This window comes from Drosophila yakuba, chromosome 2R (assembly GCF_016746365.2).
Source record: "Drosophila yakuba strain Tai18E2 chromosome 2R, Prin_Dyak_Tai18E2_2.1, whole genome shotgun sequence".
NCBI lineage: Eukaryota > Metazoa > Arthropoda > Insecta > Diptera > Drosophilidae > Drosophila > Drosophila yakuba.
Genome location: NC_052528.2, coordinates 13031519 through 13044843, shown reverse-complemented (window position 1 = coordinate 13044843; position 13325 = coordinate 13031519). Strand labels below are relative to the sequence as shown.

The 13325-nt window shown below is 41.0% G+C and overlaps 3 protein-coding genes, 1 long non-coding RNA gene and 2 other non-coding genes across 6 annotated transcripts; 1 reads left to right on the top strand and 5 right to left on the bottom strand.

Moving 5' to 3' along the window:
- Positions 1-1569: 1569 nt before the first annotated feature.
- Positions 1570-2661, bottom strand: LOC6530421 (lambda-crystallin). Its single transcript, XM_002091301.3, has 2 exons — positions 2232-2661; positions 1570-2170 (listed from the first exon to the last, which is right to left on the bottom strand). Exons 1-2 carry the CDS (start codon positions 2640-2642, stop codon positions 1634-1636), a joined length of 948 nt encoding a protein of 315 aa, XP_002091337.1. The 5' UTR covers positions 2643-2661; the 3' UTR covers positions 1570-1633.
- Positions 2662-2909: 248 nt separating this feature from the next.
- Positions 2910-3641, bottom strand: LOC6530420 (the record flags this gene model as incomplete). Its single annotated transcript, XM_002091300.3, has 4 exons — positions 3591-3641; positions 3379-3534; positions 3150-3323; positions 2910-3089 (listed from the first exon to the last, which is right to left on the bottom strand). Coding segments are annotated over exons 1-4 (561 nt in total), but the record flags the coding sequence as incomplete, so codon positions are not given.
- Positions 3642-8842: 5201 nt separating this feature from the next.
- Positions 8843-11483, bottom strand: LOC26534615. Its single transcript, XR_001454217.3, has 11 exons — positions 11323-11483; positions 11052-11114; positions 10792-10850; positions 10556-10608; positions 10324-10373; positions 10089-10150; positions 9840-9900; positions 9607-9667; positions 9344-9390; positions 9088-9154; positions 8843-8908 (listed from the first exon to the last, which is right to left on the bottom strand). It is a non-coding gene; the product is annotated as an uncharacterized LOC26534615 (long non-coding RNA).
- LOC6530412 lies at positions 10672-10756 on the bottom strand. Its single transcript, XR_005560924.1, has one exon. It is a non-coding gene; the product is annotated as a small nucleolar RNA Me28S-Cm3227 (small nucleolar RNA).
- Positions 10922-11001, bottom strand: LOC6530411. Its single transcript, XR_005560925.1, has one exon. It is a non-coding gene; the product is annotated as a small nucleolar RNA Me28S-Cm3227 (small nucleolar RNA).
- Positions 11484-11644: 161 nt separating the features above from the next.
- On the top strand, positions 11645-13301 carry LOC26535421 (rRNA N6-adenosine-methyltransferase ZCCHC4). The gene is made up of 3 exons (XM_015197414.2): positions 11645-12232; positions 12284-12472; positions 12532-13301. The coding sequence occupies exons 1-3, from the start codon at positions 11838-11840 to the stop codon at positions 13259-13261; spliced, it is 1314 nt and encodes a 437-aa protein (XP_015052900.1). The 5' UTR covers positions 11645-11837; the 3' UTR covers positions 13262-13301.
- The last annotated feature ends 24 nt before the right edge of the window (positions 13302-13325 follow it).

Below are 13325 nucleotides of genomic sequence, written 5' to 3'. Positions count from 1 at the left end.
TGCCAATGTTTCCCCATCTCAAGCTCTCTTGAAATTAATTACTTTGATTGCGCCGGCTCTAATTACATGCATTCATCCACCTCTCTCGCTCTCTTTTATTTCTCTCCCTCTCTCTCTCTCGTCCTCATCGAAAACACACACAAATGAAATTGGGCATAAAACAATGCACTTCCGCTTCACCCCGACACATGGCTTCCTTCCGTTTCCGCTTTGGCGCCATTTTGCAAACGACCACCCCTTCCCACAGGGTTCAATAAACATCAGGTCCCAAAGTCTGGTTCGAGCCAGAAAAAAAAAAAGAGTGTAAGCCAAAGTGAAGCAAAAAGGGCATTGAAATTGTTGCCTGCTTTATGTTGTCATTCCATTAATTATCGTTCGTTATTTTAACTTTTAGCAGCACCCCCACATCGCCATTGTGCACAGTCTGCACTTTACAAATACTCCTACATACATAGCTGTACCTCATAATACCGATGGCCAACTCTTTTTGCCTTTTGTCATCTTTTTTCCGATTGCAATTTTTTGTCAACGCCTTTTGTTTGCACATTAAATGGCATTCGCTAGCCACCGCCATGTGCAATTGTCCTGGCACTTTTCCCACTCCTCATACTCCTCATACTCAACCTACGCTCTATAAAATTCCAATGGCCGCTGGTCTGGGTAATGAATTACTAGCCACATGCTTTTTGTCCACCGCCCGCTGTCTCGCAACAATGACATTGCAGTTTTTAGCCGCCGCCAACAATTTCAGGGGCGCAGACGATTCAGGATCCTCCACAGGATCCTGCCCCCAAAAACGGAGCACCCAGCCATAGGCCCCACTGCAGCCGTCTGTCTGAAAATTATGCGACTTTAATTGTTATATGGCCATGGCCACTCTCTTGAATACTTGCCATTGAAATACGGCCCAGACGCTGCATTTTAATTAAGATGGTTGCCGGCAGTTAAGTGCAATCAGATAGTGTTTTTAAACATGCGTAAATTCATTAATATCATTAATATCACACCAAATAATTATGCTGCATAATGTAAGTGAGCACACATGAACGCCCATCATCAAACTATTATTATTAAGTGTTAATTCAAAGAAGACTATAAGTAACTTTTTGGAATTTCGAAATGTATTAATAAGAAAATCTTATTGGCCGTGCTTAATCTTGTACTAGTATTTGCACTTAGACAAAAGACCTCCAAATCCCCGTATTTAAAGCAATTGCAAAAGTGCTGCCAACAACAAATTCGGCGCTCAAATAAAGATTTTTCACTTAAGCAGCTCTCAGCTGGAGGAAAGCTCTCCAGCGCCCGAATGAAAAATGAGCTAGGGCCGCCGCCAGCATTCATCAGGCCAAGTGCCGAAATGGGGAAAATTGTAATGGGAAAACTAAGAAAAGCGTCGAGGGCCAGAATGCCGAAGCGGAAATGTGACACGTTGTACTTGAATGCTTCTTCGCCTGCAAAAGCGTTTCCGGTTGCCGCAAAAATTAATTTCATTAATGCACGAAACAGGAGCTGGAGAAGCTAGCAAACTGAGCCAAGTGAGCCAAGGACCAGCAGAACGACACAGGGCCATTAAGTTGGTTCGCAGTTTATTCAGTTTATTCAGGGTACATCACAAAACCCAGCAATTAATGTGCTATTCAAACTGCCTCTTCAGTTTGGCCAGCTGGATGAGGAACTCATCACGAGTGCCCCGCCTCTCGTCGAGTTTCTCCAGCGACACCAGCTGCTCGCACTGCCGCGCAATCTCCGCCAGCGTTTCACGGTCCTCCTGGGTATTCGGGGTCTCGCCATAGGTGGCACTCACCGCGGAAATTTCACCGCCAAAACGCTGGAAGTAGTCGGCCACACCGCCGGGAGCATTCAGATGTGCCGTCTCCAGGGAACCGAGCAGGGCATAACGCAATCCCAGTCCCTGGCTGAGAACTCGATCCACATCGGCCACGCTGAGGATACCGGAGCCCACAAGGCGCCACACCTCGTTCAGGATGGCGTACTGTATCCGGTTGGTGGCGAAGCCCTGAATCTCTTTTTTCAGGGTCACCGGACGTTGGCCCAAGCTGAGCATTAGGTCACGGGTGCGCTCCACCGCACTCGAGGATGTCCAGGGCGCTGGGACGATCTCCACCAGGGGTATAAAGTACGGCGGATTCAGTGGATGCGCCACTAGCATCTGTTAAGGAATGAAGCATTTCACTAACCATAATCCAGAGTATGCATCCTTCTTGACTCACCTGTTGCCTCTTTTGAAGACCCTCGCTGTACAGCGAGGGCATAAAGGTGCTCGTGGAACTGGCCACCACCGTCTGCTCCTCCAGCAGCCCATCCAACTGGGCGTAAAGGCTCTTCTTTAGCTGGAGCACTTCGGGTACACACTCCTGTATGTGCACCGCCTCCCTGGTGAGTTCCTCCAGTCGAGTGGTGACCCCGATCAGGGCGAACTGCTCCGAGGCACGTATATGGCCCCGCAAGGCGCCCTGCTCCTCCAGGCGGTGCAGTTCCTTGTCCAGCTCCTGCAGGGCAATGGCCAACTGGCTCTCCAGGATGTCGTACAGCTGGACTCGATAGCCAGCTGCCGCGAAGAGCATCGCCCACGCCCTGCCGATCAACCCACTGCCCACGATCCCAATCTTTTGGCTGCTCATTTCGAACTGTCATCTGGCGGCGTTCCAAATATGCGAGTAAGTGCTCCGGATCAGAGCGGAACTGCAGATTTATCGCCAGCGGTTCAAGTTCAGCCCACAATCACATCAGTCATGCGCCATTGTGCCCCACTAATGATAATAAATTGTTGATTTGTAAACATACGAGTACACTGCAAAAAGGGCCATTAACCCTTTCACATGTGCAAATGTAATATGTACATTGCGTTATTAGTATTATTTTATATTTTATATTTTATCATTTTAAGGGGCTGTTTTTTTTTTGTTCTTTATGGCCTCCATGACTTGAATGTAAATTTTCACAGTGCCCAGGTAATCGCTGTTGGTTGAATTGCTATCCGAGAATGTAATACGGAATTGAAATAGACCCTCTGGGAAAGGTGGAAGTAATTCAGATTCCATATTTCCATTTCGCGTGCTTAGGTGACCCTGAAGTTGCAAATATTGGTAAGTACTTCTCACGCTAGAAACCCTGGCATCAACAAATACCGAGAATGGACAAGAGTGGTTAACGTTGGAATAGCGTTTCAGCAACTTCCAAAGCATCAGACCGTAGGGAAAGAAGTTCCTCTTCTCCACCACATCGCAGATTCCGAACTTAACGTCGATTAGAAATGGCTGGAACTGATTGCTGTAGTCCTTCTTGAGCACCTGAAGGCGAATCTGCAGGCCAATGCATTAATACCGGGCTGTATCTAAAACTCACATGCCAACTTACCATTGGGCGCACTATAGGTTCAACCAAATCGCAGTCCATATTGGCCTCCGCCACATTCCAATTGATTGGCTTCAAGCGACAGGTAACGTTTTGTACCCGCGACGGATTTGGGTTGCACTCGATCTTTTTCAGCTTGTAAACCATTTGAGACTCCATCTAAAAGGAAATAAACGAATTAATATCGGCACCCTAAATGCAGAACGACCACTGACCACTTGCCACATGAGGCAACTGCAAAGGAACACCAGTAACGCAAACTGCATTGTTCTATGTGCCACTGGAATTACAACACTCCAATTCCGCAGATTTTAATGATCTGTATATGATCTGTTTATAATTGTTGTGTGGAGTGATGTTATCATTGGAAATAAATCTTGTATGGAAGCCTAAAACATGGTTTTTCAATACTAACCAAATTGAGTGTCCGACTTACAGATACCTCTCACTCGTTTGACCAGCTTCAAATAGACTTTTTCCTGCCGAAAGGGTATAAATTCATATATTTTTAATTGTTACAAAATTGGAATTATGCTTAAAATAAATTATATTTTAAATATAGGAAACGATTTCATATTAAAGCAACAGATAATTAGTAGCAGTAGTTTCTTAAGTTCGTACCCTGGAGCGCTTTTATGCCAGGATCGAATTCAGATTGTAAAAAGGAAAACCCTTTGAAGTCTCCACAAATTTAATTATTAATTTTGGCTCACATTTATTGTTTCAGTCCAAGTGCGCTGTCCACCTACCACCCCTCCATCCCGTCACCCTGCCATTTACAGTCTCATTAAACTTAATTGCTTATCAACTTTGAAGACCCTGTGAAATTCTCGGCAGCCCATTAATTGATAATCCCATATTTTGTGATTTATTAAAGCTTTAGCTTTCCCTTTCAGCGATAAGGATGGGCATATACAGGGTATATATGTATATATATATACATATACTGCGAGGTGGGAGGTTGACATGCCGCCCAGCTGACAAAAGCCTGCATGTAATACTTTTATGCATATTTCGCGCATATTTTTCTGACATTGTAAGTGGCTGAGGCTGCCAGCAATAAATTATTGAATAAGCACTGCGAGCAACAACAGCAACACAGTCAAAGAAGCCGGAAGAGACAGCAGTGGAATGGAGTTCTGGGACGGAGTCTCGTTTTCATATGTAAACCACATTAATCATACGCCCCGTTTGCGTTTTCATTTACGCCACTGACATGCTAGTGGGAACAAAAAAAAAAACAAAAAAAAAAAGGGAATGCAAACGAATGAATAACAACAGCAATAAGAGGAGCCGTAGAATCGGAATCTGAATCGAAATCGGAATCGGAAAAGCGGTTCGAAGTTGGGAGTAGAGGCTCCATATCCCCAGACGAAACTGTTAGGCAGCCGAGTTAAATCAGCCATGAAATGCCATCTACACTATGGCAAGCCATAAAAATAATTCAACAAAGGGCCAGCCAGAAATATTTATACACATTCAGAGACTCGCATTTCAGTTCATTGCATTTAAATGCTTGTTAATAAAAATGGAAAACGGAAATCAATGCCAGATGCAAAAGGAGAGCTGTTGAAAGCGTTTACGTTCACGTTTACGCTTACAATTGCTGCTTGCCCCTTCTCTTTTGGCCAAGTGCTCAATGGAGAGGAAGGAAAAGCGTAAAAAATTAATCCGAATTTCGATACGCCAATTAACTGGCATATTTTATTTATTTGCCATTTATTGATATTTATTTGGAAATTTAAAAGGCAAATCAGACTGCTTTCAAAGTCGTACTTATTTGCTATTTCAAGCTTTCAGTTGCATATAATTGCAATAAAATTGTGCCACTTGCAGGTGCTCCACATTCGAAACTAATTAAATTAGAATGGCCCAAACCACCTTAAAGCCAAAGGATCCTCTATCCGACTACATCCAGCGACGCCAATCAAATGCGGTCAACTGTCACAGAAGCAGAAATCAAAATCACCAACAAAAAAGTTAACACAGCTGCAGCATTGGCAGCCGTAAAAAAAGGCAACCTCAAAATCAATTAATTTTATTGGCCATCTTCCCTCGCCCAGAAAATCCATCCGTGTGCGGAAAGCAGAAATGTCATTGTGGTGAAAAACTATTTCCCAAACAGAGTGCAGTCCTTCGTTCATTTCGTCCCTTTTTTAGTCCTGTCACTTTCGGTGAGGGTATTATGGTTTAGAATCTCTAAGGACCTTGTAATAAATTAAATCGCTTTAAAGCGATACATTTTAAAAACGCTGGTGTACATCTGAATGGCACACGCAAGGAAAGCGGCTTATGAATTCGATTGACACAGAGTATAATTTTTATTTCAAACTTATCTGACTCTCTTGCACTTTTAAGCTCAAATTAAATGTTTATATTTTACAAATCTTTTGTCCTCAGAGCAAATGCAAATGTGCTGTTTCCTACTTGGCACACCCTCCTCTTAGATCTTATTTCCCAGGGCATTCATGCACTTTAAAGAAAGGGCATTGCAACTTCGTGGAGCGAACGCTGTCTTCGCTTGTCCCTATTTTTTATATCCGTTGTCATTGGGCAGCATCTAAATCTGAGTCTATCTCGTCTGTGACATTGACAAAAGTGCAAAGGATTAAAAGTTGTACACGGAGCCGAACAAAAGCCATTGAGAGGTAACCACATAGATACACACGTTCGTACACCCTGTCCGATTTTATACACTCTTTTTTTTTTTAAAGCTTTTCACTGAGGAATTGAAGTCACGTAGTTTGTGTGCAAATTTTTTGCCGCTGCGTTCACAGGGGGAAATTGTTTGTGTCCGTGTTCCGTGTTTCATGTCCGTGTGCGCAGAGGGCCCTTTTTTGATTTGGTTATGTTGCTAAATTTAATTCTTGCTTAGTCGCCGCACTCTCTGATTAAATTTTGCCCCCGACACTTACGTGATTTCAATGCGTAATTTATGCCAATAAGCCGTAGTCGAGGCCATATGGACTGGCCAGCCCGAAACCCGGAGTCTGGCAAACTTTTAATTAGTTTAGTGTCAAAAAAACTGGCAAAAGCCAAAAGGCCTAGTTCCCTTTTGAGTGGGTAGGGTATTTGTTTTGAGGAGGTGCCAAGTGGCAAACACACTCGGGTATTCAGTGATTCAGAGATTCGAGACTCCGAGATTTAGTGCAGATCCTGCAGATAACCGCGCTCACGTGTTAATGTCTGTTTGCTCGCCTCGAATCGCCATGTGAATGCCTTGTGAATGTGTGCCGTGGGCTTTGCTCTGGCTTAGATTGTAATCGGGATCCGTTGCCTTGGCCACACTTGTCACCCATCCACCGAGATTCGTCCTTTGGTCCTGTGTCCCCCCTTCCCTTGTAGCCGCCGCCCCTTGTATCCACCCCCAAATTTGCCATCCAATTAACTTGATGTCGTCGCAGTTCGTCCGTTGCGAGGTGAAAAGTTGCCGCCAAATCAAATGTGCCGAAGCGGGGAAAAGTCGCGTGATTGTCAACAAAGCGAAATCTCTGGCAGTGTAGGTCCTGGCAAAAAGCGGTCAAAGTTTGCCTTTGAATGCTCTTAGCAGGACACAGAATGGGGAAAGTGAGCGCTCAAGTCCTGCGAGTGGAATGTTCAAAGGGATTCCCCTTTTTAGAGAGTTGTACTCGTATTACGTGAATAACCCAGATTTTCCAATGGCCTTTTAAGTAAGTTTAATGAAACGGGAGGAAATTTATATCAATTGCAGGAAATGACTTTAAGAACTGTTATAATAATATTATAAAAGTTACATTTGTTTAGACTATGTGAGATCTTTTAAGATTGAAACCAGATATATAAAGCTCTTTTAGTGGAACCAAAAACTAATCAAGTCTCAAGAGAAATCTATCCAAACGTATGTTAGGGTTGCCCTAATAGGGCATATAATTTTCAATATCTTCCGGAAATAAATGCTTCTCCCTCATTTCTTTTGGCTTTGGTTGTCCCTTCTCTTTGTCCTTTGGCGTTCGTTTGCTGGCGTTCAGCCCAATTTAATAGTTTTTCGATTTGTTGAAAAGCGAATGCCAAAGCACAGAAAATAAATTGTCACAGAAATGCCCGCCAACTTGAGCTGCTTGCCTGCTGCTTGTCTGCTGCTCCCAAGCTAACCGCAAAAACCGGGGCCATAGAGATCTGAAGACAGAAGACACAGTCCAGAACCAAGACAGGCAGAAAGGCAAAGTTTCCTGCAGGAGCCACTCGGAACGGAGCGGAGCGACGACAGACTCCTTGGCCTTATCTTTATCAGTTTGGGGAGTGAAAAAGCGCAGCGATGTCCTTGTCGTCACATATCGAGTGCAAAAAGTTCGACGACTTGGCGCGTCCGTCGATGGCACCCAGTACTTCCTGCCAGTTTTCGGCAAACCACCAGGCACACTGAACAAAACTGAAACAAATAAAATGCAATTCGGAATCAAAATGTAACATTTTCTAGAAAACAAGATTCCCAAGCTTGAGGAATCATAAGTAATGCACTTGTATTACAAAATGTATGTCAATTAGATAGTCCTGTTCCATTCCATGAGTTTAATTGAGCATTACTTTAACAGTGCACTCAGAACTACCCGTCGAAAGTCTTGTCTCCTCTACTAAAGTCTCAAGCGGAGTTGTAAATAACGTGGTCGTGATGGGTGGTAAGTGGTAAATATTCAATTGAATTCATTGCGATTTGATGGCACATCGCTCGTTCCCCCCAGATAATTATCAACTAAATAAAAAACCAACTAACTGTCATTTAAAATACCCCAATAAATCGCATAAAAGCGCATTAAGTGCCCCGCACACATCGTCCTCGCTGCAACTCGTTGTAAATATGCTCGTGCTCAACATGCACTCAATGAATGAAATGTGTGCACAATGTTGAAAATAGTTGTGACCCCGCCGAACCCCTCCGCACCCCTCAAAGTGGGGGAGTTTCTTTTTAATGCTCGCGTTGTTGTTGTTGTTGCTCATACGGCTGGCAGGGCATGCGACTTCCGCTTATGTGGACAGCACTACAGCATGATAAATTGATGTTTGCCGTCCTTAAAAATGCATTGAAATATGGGAGACACATTGGAAAGCTAGTGGGAATGGTGGGTAAGGCATTGCAAGTCCCAAGAAAAGTGATTTCGGAAAATCACCCCACGAAACGGAATGCTCACTTTATGTTAATATTTGTGTACAGATAAATATCAAAAAGTAACGACCAAACATTCAAACTGAAAGCTTCGCAGCAGGCAGCTTTTGCAATAGAACACTGCGGCGCTGCCACTTCGTACTACACTTTCTGAAGCTTCCGTTTTAATACGCCAGATGTCGCTCAGTATAGGCAATACTACGAGTAACAGATGGCGCCTGAATTAAACAAAATTATTGCATGAAATTTTATTAAATTTAGTAATTCTAGACATTTTTTTTGCTGCATTATGTCTTAGTATTTGGTTCCCATACCCCCCAATGTTAATTAAAAGTGCATTATATATTTCAGTAATTTAATTGCATTTATTTCAGAAAACTGTTTGATATTGAGCCCATTTTGTGGATAAACCTGCAAGATAAAAATAAATAAACCAAATTAGCTTTCATTCAAAAATGGTTTGCTCGTCTAATATTTGGAAAATTGCATCAGTTGGGGAAATCTTATACAGCATAGCTTCGCTAAGTACTAATTCGGACTTTTATTATCATCATTTCAAATAAATATAAAAAATATATTGTTTTATTTACCTTTTGGGCTATATGAGATGCAAGTTTCTACCTCAATAATGGATAACTCCAGTTTAAAAAAAAAAACCTGCAACAGAAACAAAATTATGATAAGTATACTGGTATTAAAGTGTCTTCAAACTTAAATTTGAAATTATTAATCAGTTGGGGAAAGAAGACATAAAAATGTCAGCATGATTTTACTTTGTTTAAATTCCACGGACGGAAAATATCATCATTGTAAATAAAATACTTTAAATTATCGTTGCTAATTTACCTTTATAGTTCGAGGCATGTCCAGGTTTTTGTGATTTAGGGAAACATCTGTAATTTTATAGAAATGGATTTGGTTAGCAACACATTTAAATAAGGTGACATTCAATTTCATTTGTAAAGCGTTTATTTCAGACAGGGAAAGTGAACAGCACGGTTGTATAAGGGTTCTACTCAGAAGAGGGAATCCTGAGATAGGAAAATATCATCATATGCAACGCTTATCAAAGAAATTTTATATCTAACCAATAGGATGGATCTGCTTACCTTAAGTGTGTTCGGTAATCCGATGATCTTCATAAAGCAAATTGGTCTGCCTAGTTCCATTCTAGAACGTAAAAAATGATTAATTTTTAATAATTTGATAAAAAACCATTTAATTAAAGGATATATAAATGCTGTATCAGCTTCGAAAAGTTTGTAACATGTGTGTTTCTAATGAACTATACTAGAAGTAACATCATATAAACAATGTGTGTAATACTTTGAGGATAACCTACCAATTTGAACGTTCTTAACCATCAGTCAGTCAGCCCCTCGAGAAAAAGATATCGCAAACGACTGTAAAAAATAAAATAAAAAAGGTTAATAATAGCCCTTCTTTGTTTTTAGCGACAAATTGCTGCTATGGTTTTATGTATCAGAGAAATATATCCGCATTTACCACTCAGTAGAACGAAAGTTAATAGATAAAGGTATTCATCATTTAAACTACTGCAGCATATTACAAAATCTGAATTGAATCTCACCTAAATTGCTTTCCATTGAATTGAATCAGCTTGCTTCTACATTAAGTCGTTTCTTGTCAGATCTGCAAAAGAAGATAAATAAAGTTAGCAAATCAAGAAGTACTAATTAAAATGTTTTATTTATATCGAATTTCAGTTGCAAAATTTGCAGCCATTTAGATTTAATCACAGAAGTCGTACGGTAATTACTTTCATCAATAAAACATTTGCAAATACCAAAAGAAAGTTTTCTTACCTTATGATTCACGACTCATAGATTTTAATGTTTTCCAGCAGCAGATAAACCTGAAAAGATACATTTGGATTAATGACATGCTCCATTAAGATAAATGTGTACTAGTTAAAAGGGTAATCAGTTACTATTAAATAGCAGCCATGGGGTTTAATATCACGAAAATCAAACGGTAATTACTTATCATCAATTAATCTGATTTCAATGTTTATTTAGATATTTAAATTTAACTTACCTCATGATAAAAGAGTTGCAATTGAAGAACTTTCACGAAATCAACACTTTATTCTGAAAGAAATAAAAACTTAGGTTAGGTTTTCCTTGTCATTTTTATTTAAAGTTATTATTAGTGTTTGCGTTTCAGAATCCTTTTGGTTTAATTTTAAGTTGTGAATCAACAGCACTTTGTTCAGATTGAACTTATCATCAGGAAAATCTTTTAAAACATATTTAAGTTCACATTTATCTTACCTCGATCACATTTTTCAGAATTGCTTCAAGATAAAATGGCGGCTTCCTTTCTGGCAAAGCTAAAAATAAGAACGAAAAACTGGGGTTAGTTTGTACTCATTTTTCAATTTGAAAAGTTCTGTATCTGTAAGTTCTCAGAATCCTTTTGGTTTAATTTTAAGTTGTAAATCAACAGCACTGTGTTCAGATTGAACTTATCATCAAAAAAAAAAAAAACTCATTCAAGCACGCATATTTGTAAGAAAGAGAAGACTACATACCCATGAGTTCAAAGCCGGCTATCTCCATCTCTTTTCATCTCTCGCCACGTGTTTTTTCACATTCTAGAAGAAAAAAAAAGTATAGGTTAGTTATTTGCTTGCACAATTGCATTTCAAATCAATTTTGTTATTAGATTTAGTTTATCAGTTGGCCGTTCTTATTCTTTCCACAGGAATAGAATGCCAAATCTTGCGACTTGGCACTCGACTCTTCAGAATATGAACAATCATCAAGAAACTAATAAATTCCCGCCTTATTCTTTTCACTTACTTTTCATCCATTCATTGCAGTCGCATGCGATTGTTATATCAACTTTTCTTTGTTTTAAATTGTGAGACCACATGGCCTCGCACTGAAGTACAAATTTTAAAAATTTTTGCTCCAAACACTACTGCTTTCCAAGAAATTTTCAATTAAAAGAATTTTCTTTGGTTGCACGTTGCTTTTATAGATTTTTGTGACATTAGAGTGACCAGAGAAGCTGAGGCCCAATTTCCTTAAAATTCTGGGCTTAACCTCGTTGGTATCGAATAGTGCCTGGCGTTGCCACATTCGGAAATCAATCGAATAGAAATTAAGAAAATATAATTTAAACAACACTCCTAAAAAATTTAGCTTACTTGTAGAAAACTGCGTAGGAATGGCTTATTTAATGAATATGGAATGGTTTCATTTATTAAATAAAAGTTTGGAGCTTAATTGTAAGAAACTGCCCAGTGCTCACTCTTCTTCTTCCGCGGTTTGTTGACTTTGTGGCATTCACGATAAATAAACGTTTTAGCAGAATGTTTGATAATAAAAGCGATAAGCTGCTGCTCGAAATGGAAGAAGGCGATGCTGCTCCCGAGGATCAGCACCCCCGCTGCGAGCATGGACCCACGGTGTTGTTCTACCGGCAATCCCAACTGCCCGGGCAGGGTTATTATGCTTGCTCAGCCCACCGGGACTCAAAACTCTGTAATTATCACCTGCCAGCGAATCAGTGGAAGGGTCAACCCTGCGGGACTAAACTTCCCAAACAGGACTATCCCTTGCCATCCAGGAAAACAGCACATCCCGCCACACCTGATCCCACATTAAGCCTCACAGCGCTTTCCCAGGATAAAGTCAATGCCCAATACTTTTTCGATGAAGCTGCTCTGAACTTCTTGGCAAATCAGTGTGAAAATATAGGAGCTAGGTGGGTAGATCAACCCATTTATAAATGCCCTTACTGATCTCGTCATCTCAGCAAGGTTATCTGCATGGGCGCACCACGTTTACACTTCCATCTGCGTCACAAACTGCAAAGTTTTCTACTGGATCTGGATGAAAGATTTGCCGAGTATCTGGGTTCTGAGGAGTTCTGCCTTTACAATATGTGCAATAATCAATTCTTTTACGATCGAAAGCCCTTTGAACAGTTCCTGGAAGGCACCAGGTAACCTACTTATTCTTATATAATCGTGACTGTAATTATTAAAGGTTCTTAATTTTTAGTTCCGATCAACTTGTGATTGTAACGGATCCACCTTTTGGCTGCCGCACTGAACTGATTTCGCACACCTTGCGTAGCCTGAGAAAACTGCATAATCAAATCAACCGACTGCCATCCACTCCACTGTCCATATTCTGGATATATCCATATTATTCAGCTAACCACATCAGGAAGGAGATGCCTGAGCTGGAAATGTGTGACTACAGGATCAACTACACCAATCATCTTAGGTATACGAATGTGGGCAAGCAGAGTCGGTTTTGTGGATCACCCGTGCGTTTATTCACCAACGTGCCACTGAGATTGCTTCAATTGCCACTTGAAGAGGGCTATAAGTACTGCCCTAAATGCGATTGTCACACAGCCAAGGAGAACCTGCACTGCAACAGCTGCGAAAAGTGTCCCTCGGTGAATGGCCAAACATACAAGCACTGTGAGTCCTGCGATGCCTGCGTAAAACCCAACTATGTGCATTGCTCCAACTGTAGAAGGTGCACTCAGAAGGAGGGGCACAACTGCTCATTCTACCAGACCAAACAGCACTGCTGGTTGTGCGGTCAAAAAGGCCATATAGAAACCAAGTGCCTAAGCCTCCAGAAAAGAAGGGCGAACTATACCAAAGGCTGTCTTTTGTGCGGCAAACGAAATCACAGGGAAAAGCGATGCTCGTACCGCACAAAATACTTCAGGGAACATTGCTTTATGAATGAAACAACTATTCAGATCCTTTAAGAACTCAGAAGACCAATTAAAAGTATTTGTTACATACAAATTGTATTGTTTTTTTATACTTTAA